General features: G+C 45.4%; 2 protein-coding genes across 3 annotated transcripts in view; both read left to right on the forward strand.

Moving 5' to 3' along the window:
- Positions 1-19,487, forward strand: part of spcs3 (signal peptidase complex subunit 3) — a 60,681-nt gene that overhangs the window by 12,703 nt on the left and 28,491 nt on the right. For both annotated transcript variants that reach the window (XM_088372340.1, XM_088372341.1), the window contains exon 2: positions 14,397-14,470. In XM_088372340.1, the coding sequence (XP_088228466.1) occupies positions 14,397-14,470 (74 nt within the window). The remainder of the gene's footprint in view (positions 1-14,396; positions 14,471-19,487) is intronic.
- The window catches only part of LOC148398588 (zinc finger BED domain-containing protein 4-like), a 6,299-nt gene continuing 2,585 nt past the window's right edge, over positions 15,774-19,487 (forward strand). Inside the window, exons 1-4 of the mRNA XM_088372500.1 lie at positions 15,774-18,531; positions 18,621-18,627; positions 18,680-18,690; positions 18,742-19,487. The exon at positions 18,742-19,487 is cut by the window's right edge and continues 2,585 nt beyond it. Coding sequence (XP_088228626.1) covers positions 17,453-18,531; positions 18,621-18,627; positions 18,680-18,690; positions 18,742-19,120 — 1,476 coding nt within the window. The 5' untranslated portion in view covers positions 15,774-17,452 and the 3' untranslated portion in view covers positions 19,121-19,487. The remainder of the gene's footprint in view (positions 18,532-18,620; positions 18,628-18,679; positions 18,691-18,741) is intronic.

The raw sequence follows: 19,487 nt of genomic DNA on the forward strand, positions 1-19,487 counted from the left end.
CTTTAGGAGGGACTCCCAGACTTTCCTCTCCCCAGCCACTTCATCCAGTTCATCCCGGGGTATCCCAAGGCGTTCCCAGGCCAGCTGAGAGACATAGTCTCTCCAGCGCGCCCTGGGTCGACCCCGGGGTCTCCTACCGGTGGGACATGCCCGGAACACCTCCCAAGGGAGGTATCCAGGAGACATCCGTATGAGATGCCCGAGCCACCTCATCTGGCTCCTCTCAACGTTGTGGAGTAGCGACTCTACTCTGAGTCTCTCCCAGATGACCGAGTTTCTCACCCTATCTCTAAGGGAGAGCCCGGACATCCTGCGGAGAAAACTCATTTCGGGCGCTTGTATTCGGGATCTCGTTCTTTCGGTCACGACCCATAGCTCGTGACCATAGGTGAGGGTAGGAGCGTAAATCGACCGGTAAATTGAGAGCTTTGCCTTTTGGCTCAGCTCTCTCTGTACAATGACGGACCGGTACAGAGTCCCTATTATTGCCGACGCTGCACCGATCCGCCTGTCGATCTCGCGCTCCATCCTCCCCTCACTCGTGAACAAGACCCCAAGATACTTGAGCTCCTCCACTTGGGGCAGGATCTCATTCCCGATCCGGAGAGGGCATTCCAACCTTTTCCGACCGAGGACCATGGACTCGGATTTGGAGGTGCTGACCTTCATCCCGACTGCTTCACACTCGGCTGCGAACCGCTCCAGTGAGAGCTGGAGATCAAGAACTGAAGAAGCCAACAGCACCACGTCGTCTGCAAAAAGCAGAGATGCGATACTGAGGTCCCCAAACCGGACCCCCCTCAACGCCTTGGCTGCGCCTCGAAATTCTGTCCATAAAAATTATGAACAGAATCGGTGACAAATGGCAGCCTTGGCGGAGTCCAACCCTCACTGGGAACGAATCCGACTTACTGCTGGAAATACAGACCAAACTCTGGAATCGGTGATACAGGGACCAAACCGCCCTTATCAGTTGGCTCGGCACCCTGTACTCCCGAAGCACCCTCCACAGAACCTCCCGAGGGACACGGTCGAACGCCTTCTCCAACTCCACAAAACACGTGGACTGGTTGGGTGAACTCCCATGCACCCTCGAGGATCCTGCCGAGGGAGTAAAGCTGGTCCACTGTTCCACGGCCACGACGAAAGCCACACTGCTCCTCCTGAATCCGAGGTTCGACCTCCCGATGGACCCTCCTCTCCAGCACCCCTGAATAGACCTTACCAGGGAGGCTGAGGAGTGTGATTCCCCTGTAATTGGAACACACCCTCCGGTCCTCCTTCTTAAAGAGGGGAACCACCACCCCAGTCTGCCAATCCAGAGGCACTGTCCCCGATGTCCACGCAATGTTGTAGAGGCGTGTCGGCCATGACAGCCCAACAACATCCAGAGCCTTTAAGAACTCCGGGCGGATCTCATCCTCCCGCGGGGCCCTGCCACCGAGGAGTTTTTTAACTACCTCAGTGACTTCGACCCCAGAGATTGGAGAGCCCACGTCAGAGTCTCCAGGCCCTGCTTCCAATTGAGGAGGTCTTCGAAGTATTCTTCCCACCGACTCACGACGTCCCGAGTCGAGGTCAGCAGCACGCCATCTCCACTCTAAACAGTGTTGACGTTTCACTGCTCCCCCCCTCCTGAGACGCCAGATGGTGGACCAGAATTTCCTCGATGCCGCCCGGAAGTCATTCTCCATGGCCTCGCCAAACTCCCACGCCCGGGCAAAAGCCGCGTTCCGCCTGACCATCCAGTACCTGTCAGCTGCCTCCGGAGTCCTGCAGGCCAAAACAGCCCGATAAGAAACCTTCTTCAGCTTGTTTGCACCCTTTACCGCCGGTGTCCACCAGCAGGTTCGGGGATTGCCGCCACGACAGGCACCAACGACCTTACGGCCACAGCTCTGGTCTTCCGCCTCAACAATGGAGGCACGGAACATGGTCCACACGGACTCAATGTCACCCGCCTCCCACGGGACGTGGGAAAAGCTTTGCCGGAGGTTGGAGTTGTAGCTGTTTCTTACAGGGGATTCTTCCAGATGTTCCCAGCAGACCCTCACAGAGCGTTTGGCCGACATCTTCCCCCACCATCTGAGCCAACCCACCACCAGGTGGTGATCAGTTGACAGCTCTGCCCCTCTCTTCACCCGAATGTCCAAAACATGCGGCCGCAAATTCAATGACACGACTACAAAGTCGATCATCAAACTGCTGCCTAGGGTGTCCTGATGCCAAGTGCACACATGGACACCCTTATGTTTGAACATGGTTTTCATTATAGAAAATCCGTGTCGAGCACAGAAGTCCAATAACAGAACACCGCTCGGGTTCAGATTGGAGGGGGGGGCGTTCCTCCCAATCACGCCCTTCCAGGTCTCACTGTCATTGCCCACGTGAGGATTGAAGTCACCCAGTAGAACGATGGAATCCCCAGAAGGAGCGCTCTCCAGCACTTCCTCCAGGGACTCCAAGAAGGGTGGGTACTCTGAGCTGCCGTTTGGTGAATAGACACAAGCAACAGTCAGGACCCATCGCATCTGTCACTCCAATTCATTAAATCCATCGATCGTCCTTCATGTCAACAATGGGTGCGCACCGCTGACGGCGGTTGCACTTCAAAATATTCCACAGGGCCATATAACGATATATAAATTATATATCAAATAACTGTTATATAAGCAATAATTTTTATCAAACATCTGTGTCACTCCAAATTATTAATTCCATCGATCAAATTCCTCGTCCTTTGTCAAATACAGATCTAGTATATAACTATATTATAGCGTTAACAAAGTACAAGGAAAGACGTGGGTTTGGTAAACGGCTCTTTATTTAACAAAACAAGAGTTCAATGAGCCAACAACTACTGAATTGTAACGATAAAAACATAAACAAGTTGCTATACGAAATAAAATATATAAAATAACTATAACATAAAGAGTTCACCACACGGCCTCAAGCACCGGCGTGGACTTCCAGGCGTGTGGCGGCGTGGACTTCCATCCCCGGAGGGGGCACTTCCAGCCACGGAGGTGGAAGAGAGCTCCATAGAATAGGACCGGCCGTGCGTAAAAGCCATGTCCGAGCCCCATCCACCATCCCCGGACAGCCACCCGGTCGAGGGCCGGTCCCCGACTTCCATCCATGGAGGTGAAAGAGAGTTTCGTAGAGTAGGACTGGGCGTGCGTAAAAGCCATGTCCGAGCCCCATCCACCGCCCCCGGACAGCCACCCGGCTGAGCGCCAGCCCCTGACTTCCATCCACGGAGGTGAAAGAGAGCTCCGTAGAGTAGGACCGAGCGTGCGAATAGCTATAATAGCTTTTCAAACCTTCTGTGTCACTCCAAATCATTAAATCCTTCAAACTCTTTGTTCTCCATGTCACTTAGAAACAAATCTGCTAATGATGCTGGTAGTACGTGGGGCCCTTCATCATCTTCGTCATCCAGTGATCGAATCTTTGTCCTTTATGTAAACAACCGCTGCGCCGCACCACTGACGTCACTTGAAATTCAAATCACAGTAATCCCTTGCTACATCGTGGTTTGTTTATAGCAGTTTCGCTTTTTTTTTTTTTTGAATTTTGAAAATTAATGAAAAAATTCACATAAGTCGCTCCTCGGTATAAGTTGCCCCCCACCAAAACTATGAAAAAAACGCGACTTATATTTTGAAAACTATGCTACTAAATATTCAAAATTTTCAATTTTGTAATTCCCGCCAAATTATCCAAAGGGGTAGGGGCAGTGGTTAGATAGATCTGTACCGGTCTGTTGTGGTGAAGAGAGAGCTGAGCCAAAAGGTAAAAAGCTCTGAATTTACCGGTCAGTCTACTCTCCTACCCTCACCAATGGTCACGAGCTATGGGTTGTGATGGAAAGAACGAGATCCTGGATACGACCGGCCGAAATGAGTTTCCTCCGCTAGGTGTCCAGGCTCTCCCTTAGAGATCGGGTGAGAAGCTCGGTCATCCGGGTGAGACTCGGAGTAGAGCCATTGCTCCTCCACGTTGAGAGGAGCCAAATGAGATGGCGTGGGCATCTTATCAGTATGCCTCCTGGACGCCTCCCACCGGCAGGAAACCCCGTGGACGACCCAGGATGCGCTGGAGAGACTATGTCTCTTGGCTGGCCTGAGAACGCCTTGGGATCCCCTGGGATGAGCTGGATGAAGTGGCTGGGGAGAGGGAAGTCTGGGAGTCACTCCTAAAGCTGCCCCCGCGACCCGACCCCAGATAAGCGGAAGAAGATGGATGGATGGATTTTGTCTTAAGATGAATTAAGTTATAAACTTAGTGTCATTATAATTACAGTCAATCCACTTGTTGACCTAGTTTCATTCGTTTTTTCGTTTGTGGGTCCAAGAATGCAGCTTGTATGTCTGGGTACATTTCAACAAATCTTTCGTCCTTAAGGTATAGCGAGGTCCAGCGGGTCCTTACATCCAAGATAACAGTATGCACTGTCATCCCTGAAACATGTGGAAAAAGGACCAAGTGGATTGCATTAAATTAAAAAGCAAAAAAATCCTGTCTAATTATCCTGAACCAATTAGGCTTTGTGTCCTACTACCCAAAAGTTTCTGCTTCTCCTCAACCACATGCCTCAGGACGGAAGACCTCTTGATCCAAACTACTGCATCTCGGATCCTCGCTGACCACTTGGCGATTGGTTAGAGATTGTACACCTTCTGTGCACTGAGGTTAAGTGTTTGGGCATAGCATCTGCTTCTCCTCAACTACATGCTTCATGGTGGAAGACCTCGTGATCCAAACTACTGGATCTCGGTTCCTCGCTGACAGCTCGGAGATTGATAAGAGACGTACACCTTCTGTGCACCGAGATGAAGTGTGTGCGCATAGCATCCAATCTTCCTTATTTGTAGCCGCTTCCATATTAGCTTCATTATCAGCTGTTTATAGCTATGACCTTTTCTCTTATTCCAAACTCTACAACTACCTCCTTTATTTCGTCAGCCACAACAGGACCGCTCTGTCACTCTTAAACTGCCGGGGTATATAGTACTTTCTGTCTGAGTTGGCCTTCATTCACATAATGGAGTGCAACAGTGAGACAGTGATTTTGTGTAATACCGTATTTTTCGGACTAAAAGTCGCTCGGAGTACAAGTCGCATCAGCGATAAAATGCACAATAAAGGGGAAAACAACATATATAAGTCGCACCGGAGTTTAAGTCGCATTTTGGGGAAATATATTTGACAAAATCCAACACAAAGTACAGACATGAACCAGCAAAAACAGGCTAAACGAAACGGTATGCTAACGTGACAAACACGAACGAGAAGCTGAGAACTGAGAGCTGATGTAACAATAACAATTATTCAAATAACCATAACATAAATAACACCTTTATCAAACCATCTGTGTCACTCAAAATCATTAAAGCCATCGATCGAGTTGGTCCTCCTTTATGTAAACAAGTCCAACGTCAGTCAACAATACGGTATGCTAACGTGACATAAACACAAACGAGGAGCTGAGAACGGGCCTGACCTAACATTAACAGTTATTCAAATAACTATAACATAAATAATATGTTTATCAAATCATCTGTGTCACTCCAAATCATTGAATCCATCGAATTTTTCCTCCTTTCTGTAAACAACGGCGCGTGTGCGGCGCGCCGTTGACGTCGGACTCGTCATTTGCTGTTCAAATTATTCCACAGGCCCACATAATGACGTGTACACTATTTATCAAATAACTATATTATAAACAACAATTTTATCAAACCATCTGTAACTCCAAATCAATGAATCTATCGATCGAATTCTTCGTCCTTTATGTAAAGAATGCCGCGTGTGCAGCGCGCCGCTGAAGTCGGACTCGTCAGTTGCAGTTCAAATTATTCCACAATATAAACAACAATTTTATCAAGCCATCAGTCACTCCAAATCATTAAATCCATCGAATCGAATTCTTCTCTATGTACACACCGGCGCGTGTGCGTCGCGCCGCTGACGTCGGACTCGTCGTCAGTTGCAGTTCAAATTATTCCACTGGCCCATATAACGATGTTTAGCTGTTCACTCCGGAACTACGTGCGCCGCTGACGTCAGCCTTGTTGTCAGCCTTGTTGTCAGCCTTGTCGTCAGTTGCGGCTCCAATTATTCCACAGATCTACGTATATAACTACATTGTAGCGTTACCAAAGTACCAGGCGTGGGTTTGGTAACCGGCTCTTTATTTCACAAAAAAAGACCTCAACATATGACTGCTATAAGCAAGCGCCCTGGATCGCTCTTCCCGTTTCCCCCTTGCTGCCTTCACGGCCTTGCTAGACAATCGGAAACTACTGAAGTCTAACAACATAGACGTTGCTACTCTAAATAAATTATATATCAAATAACTATAACATAAATAACAAGTTTATGAAACCATCTGTCACTCCAAATCATAAAATCTCCTGACTCTGGAAGTCAGTGAATGGAACTCATTGTCAGTGAGGCTCCGATTATTTCACAGCCATAGTGCGCCCTCATGCGGTTTAAAGTTAAAATAACAAGTGAAGTGATCAACTATACTTATAAGTCAGTAATGTTTTAATGATCAAGTAAAAATTTGTGAATAATTACAGTATAAGTCGCCCCCCCACCCAAACTACTACTACTAACTCTGACGGTGCCAACGGGGTAACTGCAGTGTCATCAGCCGGGAGCCACCCTTCATTGATGTTTCGCTCCATTAATCCCGTAACATCTCATGGTGGTGGAGCAACAGCAGGGTCATCATCTGGGAGCCACCCTTCATTGATGTTTCGCTCCATTAATCCCGGAACATCTCATGGTGGTGGAGCAACGCCAGGGAGACGTCCTTTCCGCCCCCTGCAGCCACCCCAAGGACCTCTCTTTCTGCCATGACCTGTCCTTCCTACGCAACCACAACCAGAAGCTGGCTCTTTCCGCTTCTTCTGCCAGGTCCATACATGCCCTCTTCAGCTCTGTCCCAGACACTCCAATCTTCCTGAGGAGGGGCTGGATGGATGTTCCAACAACCCCTGCAGCCAACATCCACAGGGTAAAGACAGCTTCTTGGCACTCGGCTACTAGGTCGGTGTATTTGTCCCTCTTTCTTTCAGAGGCAGTCTCCATTCCTCCCTTCCAGGGGACAGTTAGCTCTGCCAGGATCGCAGTTTTAACTGCATGGGACCTCAGGATGACGTCTGGCCTCCGGCCTCAGAAAGATGGTGACAATCTCTGGTGGGAACTTGAGCTTCTGATCAAGAGCCTCCCTTAAGTTCTAGCTTCATCCAGGTGTTAGCAGTGGGGATCTCTGCCTCTGGCTGACGGTCTGAGCACCGGCCCCTTGTCCAACAAAGCGGATGAAAGTCCGTATCTTGGAAGGTGTTTCGCTGCATCCATTCTCTGCGCTTCAAGAACTTCTGCCAGCTTCTGCAGAACCAGATCATGCCGCCACCTATACCTACCCTGTGCCAGTGCCATCTTGCAACTGGACAGGATATGTTGTAGGCTTGGGTTTAGGGAGTTGCAGAGCCAGCAGCTTTCCTCTGAGCCATACCACTGGCTCAGATTCCTTGGGCTGAGATGAGTGTTGTACGTGGCCCGAATGAGGAAAGTCTGCTTTGCTTGAGGCATCTTTCACAAGTCGGACCACTTGATGGTCCTGTTAATCACTCCTTCCCAAGTCGTCCATCGTCCTTGCTGTGGCTGGTTGAGTGCCTTGAACTTATATGGCTCTTCCTCATGCCTGCTCACCTCCTCAATCACCAGCTCTTTCCCTTCTTGTAGCCTTGGACCAAAACTAGAGGCTGTTCCCCATCCCAAGCCTGCTCTCCCTTACTGTAACCTGCCTATCAACTCATCGTGCATCAGCCTGCTGGTGGCCTGGTCAACAGCCTCCTCTGCTTTCCACTTGCGTCCTGTTCGCACTGGTGTCTTGGTGTTTCTTACAAACGGGGCAGTTGAGTCCCTTAATTAGGACGAACCTCACCTTCTCTTGTCTGGACCCTAGGTTGATAGACTTTCGTGGCAGCTGCAGTGTGGTCTTCCCAAACAAGCCGATATTGGAGCGGCTTCGGGGTTGCCCAAGCCACTTGAATATGAAGCTGTTGGCTTTAGCATCCATCTTCATAACTGTGGATGAGGTGAGCTCACACAGCTTTAGGGGCCACATGAGGTGCTAATAAAGGGTGAATTGGTAACACCAGACTTTAAGCTTCCCTGGAGGTGGCACTTGTCAATCCTCACAAGCTCGTTCGTAAACTGCTGCATGATGGTGGCAGGCATATGCATATCAGACAGCTCTGCTGTATAATGCCTTCCCAGGCTTCTGACTGGTTGTTCAGCCAATGTAGGAATCTTTCCTCCATCCATTTTTAGGAAGATGAGGAGGTCATTCCTGACTCCCTTCCGGATTGACAGACTGTGGCATTTTGATGGTTTGATCCTCATCCTTGCCCATCTGAGGAGTTCTTCAAGTTTTGCAAGTTAATCTACGATATTTTTCTTTTCAATTTCACAACAAGAACAAATGTCAGGGAAAAGCAGCACAAAATAGGTAGCCTATTAGGCAAATGCGCTGACAACATAAGTTAGCTCACACACATACTGCTCACACTGACTCACTGACTTCACCATCTCGTTATATAATTTGGCTTAGCCTAAATTTTCTAAAACTTTGTTACGTAAATCACTTGGACTTCAGAAAAGAGCTGTAGAGTGTACAATAAATCTGGTCACGTCCCTGTCATCTGTTTTTTCAGCAGTCTCTATTTTCCCTATTTTCCCTTGTTTGACGAGAGTGAATGAGGATTTGCGTGCGGACTTCTGTGGTGGCTTTACAGAAAAAACAATACAACATAACATTAATGGCCATATAAATCTTAACAGAGTTAATGACAATCATAGCAAGCCTGCTTACTGTGACTTGTCGTTGCCAAAGCATGGTAAAAAAAACTGGAAGAATTCAATTAAGCTACGCAACCAAGAATACAATATAACATTAATGACCAAATACGTATATATTAACAGATTTAATGACAAACATAGCAACCCTACAGTATTTTCCGCACTGTAAGGCACACTGGATTATAAGACACACCTTCATTGAATATTTTATTTTAGTAATGTTTTCATATACAGGGCGCACCGAATTAAAAGGCGCATAGAATAGAGGCTACTGCATCAAACTGGGGTTGACTCCGGTTGTGTTATGCATCCACTAGATGAAGCTGTGCTAAAGGGAATGTCAACCCAGTCAATGGAAAAAAAAAAAAAAAAAAAAAGTCCAACTCCCATTCCGTATGAAAGTGCGTGTTTGGCTTCTTACTTGGTCCAGCAACCCCACTCACTTTTGATCGTCATAAATTTTCTTTAGTTTAAAAGAATAAAGCGAGTGCGCGCGTTGATGCATAATGCATTGATTAGCTTGGTAGCTTTGGCGCTGGGTTTGTGTATGCGCAGCCATACTTGGGTGTGGTCATTGTCTATTGCGCATGTGCGCTTCACTGTGATTGCCTCCCAACCTGTATGTCAATCAAGCGATGGGATGGATTCTAGCCTATAGAAAAAATGTTTTTTTAAGATGTCATGCGATCGACAAGTAGTAGCTTACTTCAGTGACACTGTTGGATTCTGTCCACAATTTGGGAAGCGCGCTATCCGCGCCTCACGGCAAAAGGCAGAGCCAATCACCTGTTATCCAATTTACTCACAGAGTTCGTTCTCTTTCTTCAGTTTTAGGAAAAGACTAAGACACAGAAACAAAGTTTAGACTTACACAGGTTGGTTGAGTTCAATCACAATTCTTGTTCAGAAAGCTCTGTTTTCAGAAAAAAATACAATACAATGCCTTTCGTGCGACAATGCTCGAGCAGAAAGTCTCCATTCAGAAAAGGCAATGTTCAAGGTTCTTTGATCAGCTTATATTTAGTTGCACATGCTGCTGTGGGCCGATGGGTGATGAGTCCAGGGGGTTGGGGCAAGTTCGCAGAAGAGTTTGATTCCATGGGAGTGGGTGCTGGTTTGGTGAGAGCTGGTTCCGTGGGGATGGGTGCTGATTATGGGCGATTTGGTGTGCTTAACTTGGTGGGGGCTGTTGTTTTCCTTCCCGTCTTTTGGCCTTGGCGATCACCTTTGGCCGGGTTCTTGGCTGTCTCCCTCCTGGCGTTCTCCCTCTGGCACCTACTGGTTTTATCTCCAAGTTACCCTCCTGTCAACATTCTCCTCCATTCTTGCCCATACATCCACTTCACCAACTGTCGCACCTTGTCCGTTCTTCATCCTTCCAATTTTGTCATTCTGTACGGACTTATGTGACGTTTTGGGTGTGATATAATCAATTTGTTCATGTTCCCTGACTATGTAAAGTTCTTACTCACCACTTACCATGCATTTGTTTGTTTGTTCTTTTGACACTCTATGTACTTGCTTACTTTGTCACATTCTTAGTTTAATCATGCATGCTTCCAACCATATTTTTTCATTAATAGTCAAAACATTTTTCTTCTGTCCAGAACCTTCAGTAGTAATCCAAGGCTGGCATCTAGCATGAGGCAAAATACGATGTCACATCAAGCATTAATCAAAACATAAGATATAATCAAGTACAGAACATTCTAAGACACCTTGAGCAGTGTCCGTGATTTATAATAACATCGGGCATGCATTAAATAGTTCCTTAAGGGTCATTGTCCTCTTCAGGCAATATATCAAAAAGCATTTATTTCAAAGTCCACAGAAATACATATCAGATCATGAAGTTATAAAAACCTTTATCATTACCATATATAAAAATGTCTAGTTATGTCTGCTTTATTGATTTGGTGTGCACGTATAATTATATCCTTAAAAAGCACTGGTGTCAAACTCAAGGCCCGGGGGCAAGATATGGCCCGCCACATCATTTTATGCGGCCCGTGAAGACAAATTGCGCATCAAATACGTGTCATTACGAGAATTGCAAATTGTCTTCACTTTTAATATCTTTTTTTTAAATATTTGACCAGTTTTTACTCGTCTGATTTGAAAACGAGTTATTTGTCAGGTTTTTTTTGTAGCTTTTACTGTATATAATGTGAGGTGCTCATACATTTATTTGGGTTGACTCATAATGGCCCTCCGAAAGAAGCTATGACTACAATGTGGCCCGCGAAAAATATGAGTTTTACATCCCTGCTCTAAAGCAATGTAAACTAACATTTGGAGCAATACTACATTGTCCTAAAGGTTAGACACATGCCATCGTGCATTTCTCTTGTTAGGAGACCCACTTACATCATCAATGACTCCTGTACCACTGTAACCAACACATGTACACGGACGTAAAACAGGAAGTGGTATCGCCTGAAAACGGCCTTCAAAATAAATCTACCTACCACAAATCAAAGCACGGCTGAATATGTATGTAAATATGTTTTTAGAACAGTTTTATTATCATAACAATTTTTCTATAACAAAGTACAACACTAAATATGTTTTTAGCACTCTTATTATTATAACAATTTTTTTTTTATAAAAATGTACAAGTGTACGGACTGCAATTGTGTGGGAACTCTTTGCCTTCTGCTGGCGTATGAGCAAGTTTCATGCCATAATTCCTCAATTTAGAAGTTTTATTTTGATTTTAAAATGTTTTTTTAATTTGTAAAAAAATCCGCGATGTAGTGAAACCGTGATAAACGAATAGCGATGTAGCGAGGGATTACTGTATACCGTAATTTCCGGACTATAAGATTCAAAATTCAAGAATTTTTATTCACCATGTTTGAGCGTGTCAAACAAGGAATGACTTCCTCTGTTCAACATTTAGGTGACTAACAACACTCAGGACATGTGCGAAAATTGACAAATATTCTCAAACATCCCCTGATCTTAAACTCCCAGGAGGGCAAGGAAAGATCACCAAATGATTCCCGAGCGCGGCACCGCTGCTGCTCACTGCTCCCCTCTCCCCCAGGGGATGGATCAAAATCACACGGGGATGGGTTAAATGCAGAGGACAAATTTCACCACACCCAGATGTGTGTGTGATGATCATTGGGACTTTAAAAACTCAAAACTCCAACTAGGGGAAATGAGAAACCTTGAGAAGAGACCACAGATGGGAGGAACCCTCTTCTAGGATGACCAGGCTGCAATAGATGCAGAGTGGACACATGGTACACATATATATAGACAATTCAAAAAAGGCGTGGAGAGCAGGATGTTATTGCACAGCAATAACTCTGAGACTCTAAGAGTAGTGTGAGTTCATCAGAGCGACAGCCTGGGGAAGAAGCTATCTCTGTGTCTGCTGGTTTTGGCGTACAGCGCTCTATAGAGCTCTGTCTAGAGGGGAGTAGTTCGAACAGACTGCAACGGGTTCAGCTCCAGGTGGTTTTGGCTGCACCAGTGGACCAGCCGCTCCACCTCCTGTCTGTACGCAGTCTCATCACCGTCACGGATCAGTCCGATGAGAGTGGTGTCGTCTGCATACTTCAGGAGCTTCACAGGAGAGTCACCTGAGGAGCAATCGTTAGTATAGAGAGAGAAGAGCAGTGGGGAGAGGACGCACCTCTGAGGAGCGCCAGTATTGGAGGTCCGGGCGTCGGATGTAATGGTCCTCAGCCTCACACGCTGTCTCCTGTTGGTCAGGAAGCTGGTGATCCACTGACAGGTGGAGGCAGGCACCGCGAGCTGGATGAGCTTCTGTTGGAGGATGTCAGGAGTGATGGTGTTGAACGCCGAGCTGAAGTCCGCAAACAGGATCCTGGTGTATGTTCCTGGGGTGTCCAGGTGCTGCAGGATGTAGTGCAGTCCCATGTTGACCGCATCGTCCACCGACCTATTTGCCCAGTAGGCAAACTGGAGGGGGTCAAGCAGGGGGCCCGTGACGTCCTTCAGGTGGTTCAACACTAACCTCTCGAAAGATTTCATGACCACAGATGTCAGGGCGACAGGTCTATAGTCATTCAAACCTGTGATGGCGGGCTTCTTGGCCACCTGTATGATGGTGGAGCTCTTGAAGCGTGAGGGCACCTCACACCTCACTAAGCCGCTACTTTTTGTTCAAGTTTTGAACCCAGAGGCTTGTCATCCGGTGTGGCGTATCTATTGATTTATTGTGATTTTTGTGATAACTTGATCACTTTTATACACTCATAAAAGGGCTGTGGACCGCTGTTGTGCGGCACCGCTTTTCTGGGCGGAGGGATGTGTGACACGGTCACTGGGGAGAAGAGTGGTGTGTAGATCACATGTCCATCCGCCAGGCAAATAGTGCCGTATAACTCGCACAAAGAATTGACAGAACGAAATCAAGACGGACATGACTGAAGAAAGGAAGCTTTTATACAGAAACCCTCATTATGGGGGACAAAAGAAATGGATAAGATGCCGCTTTTAAATTAAAGGCAGTCGATTTGGCTCTTAACGTATCAACTACAGCTGCTTATGCATTGTAGAGTTTTTTTCCGGTCACTAGGGGGCACCGGGCTACTGTTGATGGCATCTTGTTGCGTCACCCTTTTCTTTATTTATTTCATGGTCACGCCTACTCTGGAGACGTGTAGCTCGCTAGTTTAATGTAACATAGCTCTTTGTGCATGAATAAAATTACCATGAACTGACCCTCATCATGGAAAATGCTAGAAGAAATGCATAAAAGCGACGACGAAAGAGAGACTGAGAAAGTGTTTGGCGAAGTATCAAGTATTCCAGTCGGACAATGTGGAGGTAGACTTCAATGGTTTCAGTGCACAGGAGGAAGATGAAGGACTCTTAGTGACTTTTCCTGGTATTTTTTTAACCAGCCCTGTTAGTGCTGTGCTACCGTGTTGCTGCTTTGTTACCGCCGCCGCGTCTCAGTGACTTTTGCCGATATGTTTTTTTATCCAGCCCTATTATTTCCGTGTTGCTGCGATATTATTGCTGCGTCACAGGCAGTGTTTGGAAAAAAATGTTAAAGTATGTTATTAAAAAGGCTTTTTGTGTCCCGTCTTTCTTTGTAAATAACTCACGTGCACATGCGGCTTTTAGTACGGTGCAGCTTATTTATGAATAAAACAAAATTTTCCTCAAATTTTTGCTGGTGCGGCTTATAATCAGGAGCGGCTTATAGTCCAGAAATTACGGTAGATAGGTAACTTCGTTATACCACATTACTTTTGACCAGCAATGCACAGGCATCTTGGTTTATAGAGCTGAGTTGACCTGGTTGTCACTATTTAACACAACCTGAGGAAGCAGGCCTGATTTTGTTTCACCTAGATTTGTGAAAAGTGTTCTTCAAACTGTTTATCTCATTTAAATTGTAAAGTTGTTGAAACAGTTTTGGCCCTTAATATCAGCGGTCATTGCTCGGGTCCTAATTATTCATGTTGTGTTTCATTTTGTTCGTGCTTTGTGATGAAATGGCAAAATATATGTATCTATTTTTTTAACAGGAGAAATGTTGATGACTTCACTGGACCCAGAGAGCGCAGTGATCTGGGTTTCATCACATTTGACCTCTCAGCTGATATCCTTTTTCAAATGTCTTAACATAGGTATATTCTCCCATTCGCTCCAAAGCTTTTTTTATTGTATTTTATTAAACATACCTGACCTGGGCACTTTAAAGGTATGCCAATTCTCCTGTCCAGACTTGTGACACGCCCACCACGCGCAAGAAGCCGATAACGTACACGACAATCTAAGAGGTGTGAATCCTTGAATTTTGAGTGGCCCAAATTCCCAAAGTATGGTGTTTCAATGAAACATGATCTACACTGATCTATTTGGAAAATAAATCAGATTTAAAAATTGTATCGTTGATCCAGAATTTATACTGATTGTCGCCGATGATATGTGTGTCACTCCAAAAACAGGCTACTTTGAAAGAGCTTGTGTTTTTGAATTCTGTATTTAATGAATAGAATATAAGTAATTTGACAAGAATACTATACTTACTATATGACTGTAATTTTAGGTTTTGTTTCACCAGGTGCCAGTATAAATATAATACCTTTCCTTTTAGCCATCAAAAAATGACACACCATAATTAACAAATAGCGGTATTTGGCAGGAAAAAATAAATAGAAAAGGCAACTCTGTTAGGCGAGGCTGGGACGCAGCGTGGAGCAGGTGTCCAGGTAAGGGCAGGTATATCAGCAACATATGGGAAGGGTGTTGGGCCAGGTAGTTATAGACGCTTGCCAGACCGGGCCAGTACAAATGTATCTCCACTTAACATTCACAACCTGAGCCATGATTGGTATTGTGACATGTCGTAACACGTGCTGATGGCTCAGGTAACAGAAGAAGTAGAATGCTTTTATTGTCATTGTATAACTGGTATACAACGAAATTAAGATATTCCACAAGTGCGAGGCTGCTGCCATGCTAGGTGCTGCTTGGCTCCACTGGAAGCAATTTAGGGTTCAGTGTCTTGCTCAAGGAAACTTACTCAAGGTTACCAGGGGTGAGTATTGAACCCACTCATCGTCCACAACCAATGTTTATAATTTTACTTTTTTTACAATACTATACATACAGTATGTTCCGAAATAGTACCTTGACAAAAATCTTAAAATCACCAAAAGTTGTAATCAGAAAATAACATTTTCAAACACTTAACATTTCCACACATAAACATTGCTAAACACTATTGAACACAAAAATAATGCCTGACCTATTAGTGTGACATCGACTGTAATGCAGTCTTAAAAGGAGCACCAGACAGGAGACAGTCTTTGTTGATTATGGCGCCATAATGTTTTCCATAACCACATTTCCCACGAGTGCCAGCGCGCAGTTTCATAAAATCCTGAGCTCTCGCTCACCTGCAGTTGGACTAAATTACTTTTCTGTTTCCATGAGTGGCTGTGTGGAGGATGCATGCAATAGCACTGAGGTGACGAATATAATTGTGATAAACAATACTGTATATTGATTCTAAAAATAAACGTTTGTTTTGGGTTTTGTACCGTATTGCATTGTAACATTTGACACTATGTGCTGCCTATCTCGTAGTACATAGTGACGAGAGCAGGTGACGCAAAGGAACTACTTAACCTTGCGTATCACCAGTTTAAATCTCGCTTTCAAGCTTTGCCACCCCATTATTGTTAATGTTATTTTTATTATGTTTACATCTTGCAGCCATTTTATTGGATGTTGTGGAACTTATGCCAGTAGTATTTGCGCGTAGGCGATTGCATAGACTTCTGTTGTTGCAAGGAAAGGGGAAGTGATGCACAAGAGTCCCTGTATTACCATGCATTGCAGTGGGAAGCTATAAAACCCGCAGTGAATTTGAACACCGGCGGGGTTGACAGGAAGCAAACTGTCTTAGATTGTGGCAATGCCTTGGGGCTATTCGTTTTAAGGGTGAGAAATATATGTGGTTATTTTTGTTACTTTTATATTATGAGTTATTTGCCGTGTTGTTTCATTTGGAATATAAATCTGCACGTCTTTTCTTTACAAACTTTACAAACTGGGCAAACTTTTTGACTTGCAGGCCGAATTGGGTTCTAAATTTTGACCAGGGGGCCGAACCAGGATCAGATGGATGTAGTGTTTGTGATGCACTATAAGATACACTTAGATATTTACTCCAAAAACCACAGTGCACCTTATAATGCAGAGAGCCTCATATATGGATCAATTGATGAATTTGTTGATCCATACTGGTTGGACACAGCGCTCTGCCAAAATGTTTCAGTACGTTCCAGTACGACTAGTAAATTACAAGGTCGCATCACTTTCAGCATTACGGCAACCGTGGTCAGGGGCGTTACCGAAGTAAGGTTCTACTGGTCGATTTAAAAAAATAAATAAATAATTAAAAAAATTAAAAAAAATGTTCTATAGGCAAAGCACATCGCTTGATTGACATACAGGTAAGCCTGTCGGGAAGCAGTCACAGTGAACCGCACGTGCAATAGACAGTGACCACGCCCCCTCACTGCAGCAAGTTTGGCTGGACATACACAAGCCCGACACCAAAGCTAACAAGCTAATCAACGCATTACGCATCAACGCACACACTCGCTTTTTTTCTTTTAAACTAAAGAAAGTGTATGACCATCAAAAATGAGTGGGGTTGCTGGACCAAGTAAGAAGCCAAATCGTATCGCTTACATCCCATCGCTTGATTAACATACAGGTGCGCCTGTTGGGAGGCAATCACAGTGAACCGCCCCCACCCACCGCAGCAAGTTTCGCTGCACATACACAAGCCCAACACCAAAGCTAACAAGCTAATCAACGCATTACGCAGCAATGTACGCACTCACTTTTTTCTTTTAAATTAAAGAAAGTTATGACTAGAGATGCACCGATCCGATATCTGGATCGGATATCGGCCCCGATATCAACAAAATAGATAGATCGGGTATCGGAAAATGCAGCCGATCTGTGAGCCAATCCTTTCCTTAATCTATTGGGACGCGGGCTACGTCATACGTCAGCAGCACGTGTGCCGCATGCCACGAGAGTTTTCTAAACAAACGCAAACATGGAGCGAACGAAAGAGTCAGCTGTGTGGAGGTACTTTAAACTGAACACGCCAACTAGGTCGACGGCAGTTTGTAATGTCTGCAAAGCTAATGTTGCCAGGGGTGGTGGTAGTACTGCCAGTTATAGTACTACCAATTTAATTAAGCATCTCCAGAAACACCATGCAACGGAGCACCAGGAGTTCCAGCAGTTGGACAGATCAAAGGGAGCGGGAGGTGGACCTACACAGCAGTTAACATTAGCAGATACACTGCAAAGACGGGAGAAATTCCCAGGCAATAGCGCAAAAGCTATGAGAATTACTGAGAAAGTGCTGGAATTCATGGTTTTGGATGGACAACCGATGAGTGTTGTTGAAAACGAGGGCTTCCGACGTTTACTTGAGCACCTGAAGCCACGGTACAATTTGCCATCGCGCAAGTATTTTTCTGAGACAGCACTGTCAGAAATGTATGAGAAAGTGTGCGAACACTTGTCACAAAAATTAAGAGATGTAGATGCCATGAGCTTCACAACTGATATCTGGAGCTCGGAGGTGTGCCCCATGTGTATGTTGAGTTCAACTGTGCACTGGTTAGACAGGAATCACACCCCTCACAGTGCTGTGCTGCAAGCTAAAAACTTCCCCGGAGCACACAACGGTGCTGACGTCCAACTCCAGATGCAAATGCAACCTAAACGCTTACAACAAGACGTCAGAACAAGATGGAACAGCACCTACTTCATGATACGGAGTCTGCTGGAACAGAAGCGCGTACTAGGTGCCTATGTTGTGGATTATGATCTGCCCACAACACTGACTGCTAACCAGTGGGCCTTGCTGGAGAAAACTAGCACTGTTTTGGAACCATTTGAAGAGCTGACCAGGAAAATAAGCTCATCCACCGCCTCCACTGCTGATGTCATTCCAGCCATCACTGTCCTCAAGTGCATCCTGACCAAGGAAGACGAGGCAGATGCTGGCATTAAAACGATGAAAAAGACCCTGCTCCAAGCTGTCAAACAATGTTTTGACTCAGTAGAAGATGAGCCTCTGTACGCCCTGGCCACTTTGTTGGACCCAAGATATAAGGACAGGTAAGATATTTTAAGCTAACATACATATTAACTGTGATATAATCACAACATATCACGGTCTGAAGTGAGCTAGTGCTTTTATGTACCAGATACCAAGTATGGCAATATGAAAGTTATAGACACCTAAGCTGTTCTATGTCTGTTTCAGATACTTTACAAGTGAGACCTTTACCAAGCATTGAAAAGATGCACTGTTGAAGGAGCTTGAAGAGGCTTGACCAGTACAGCAGGAGCAGCGGAGGCTTCACAGCGACCAGAGAAGGCCTTTGAGCAAATTCTAGAGGGGAGTGAGGATGCAGGTGCAGCAAGCAGCTCAAGCCCTGCAGTTCAACTGAATGAATATTTAGCTGAGAAAACCACCACTGCATCAGACAGCCCATACAATTACTGGGAAGCCAACAAACATCGGCTACCTGATCTTGCTGCTACTGCCAAAAAGTATCTCTGTGCGCCCTGCACCAGTGTGGAAAGTGAGCGATTGTTCAGCACAGTTTCCAACACTGTGAATGACAAGCGAAACAGACTGACTGCAGACAGAGCAGAAATGCTTGTCTTCTTGACAAAGAATTTGTCATTGCTGCTTAAGTGAGCATTAATGAGGGGGTGAGACTGCACAAGTTTCAGAGCACCAGGCCATGAATGGTGCGATTGCACTATGTAGAGACATGTTTACATTGCTTGATTATTGTATTTGACCAAGTCACTTGTTTATTCTCTTGTCCCGATGCTATATTTTATTTTTCCACATGTAGAGGTATGTAGCTTGTGAAGTCAAGCATAATATCGGATCGGTATCGGGTATCGACCGATACGCAAAGCCACGGCATCGGTATCGAAACTGAAAAAGTCGGATCGGTGCATCTCTAGTTATGACCATCATAAATGAGTCGGGTTGCTGGACCAAGTAAGAAGGCAAACCGTATCACTTTCATACGGAATGGGAGTTGGACTTTTTT

Source organism: Syngnathus floridae, chromosome 4, assembly GCF_059516105.1.
Source record: "Syngnathus floridae isolate MCC-2025c chromosome 4, RoL_Sflo_1.0, whole genome shotgun sequence".
Taxonomy (NCBI): Eukaryota; Metazoa; Chordata; class Actinopteri; order Syngnathiformes; family Syngnathidae; genus Syngnathus; species Syngnathus floridae.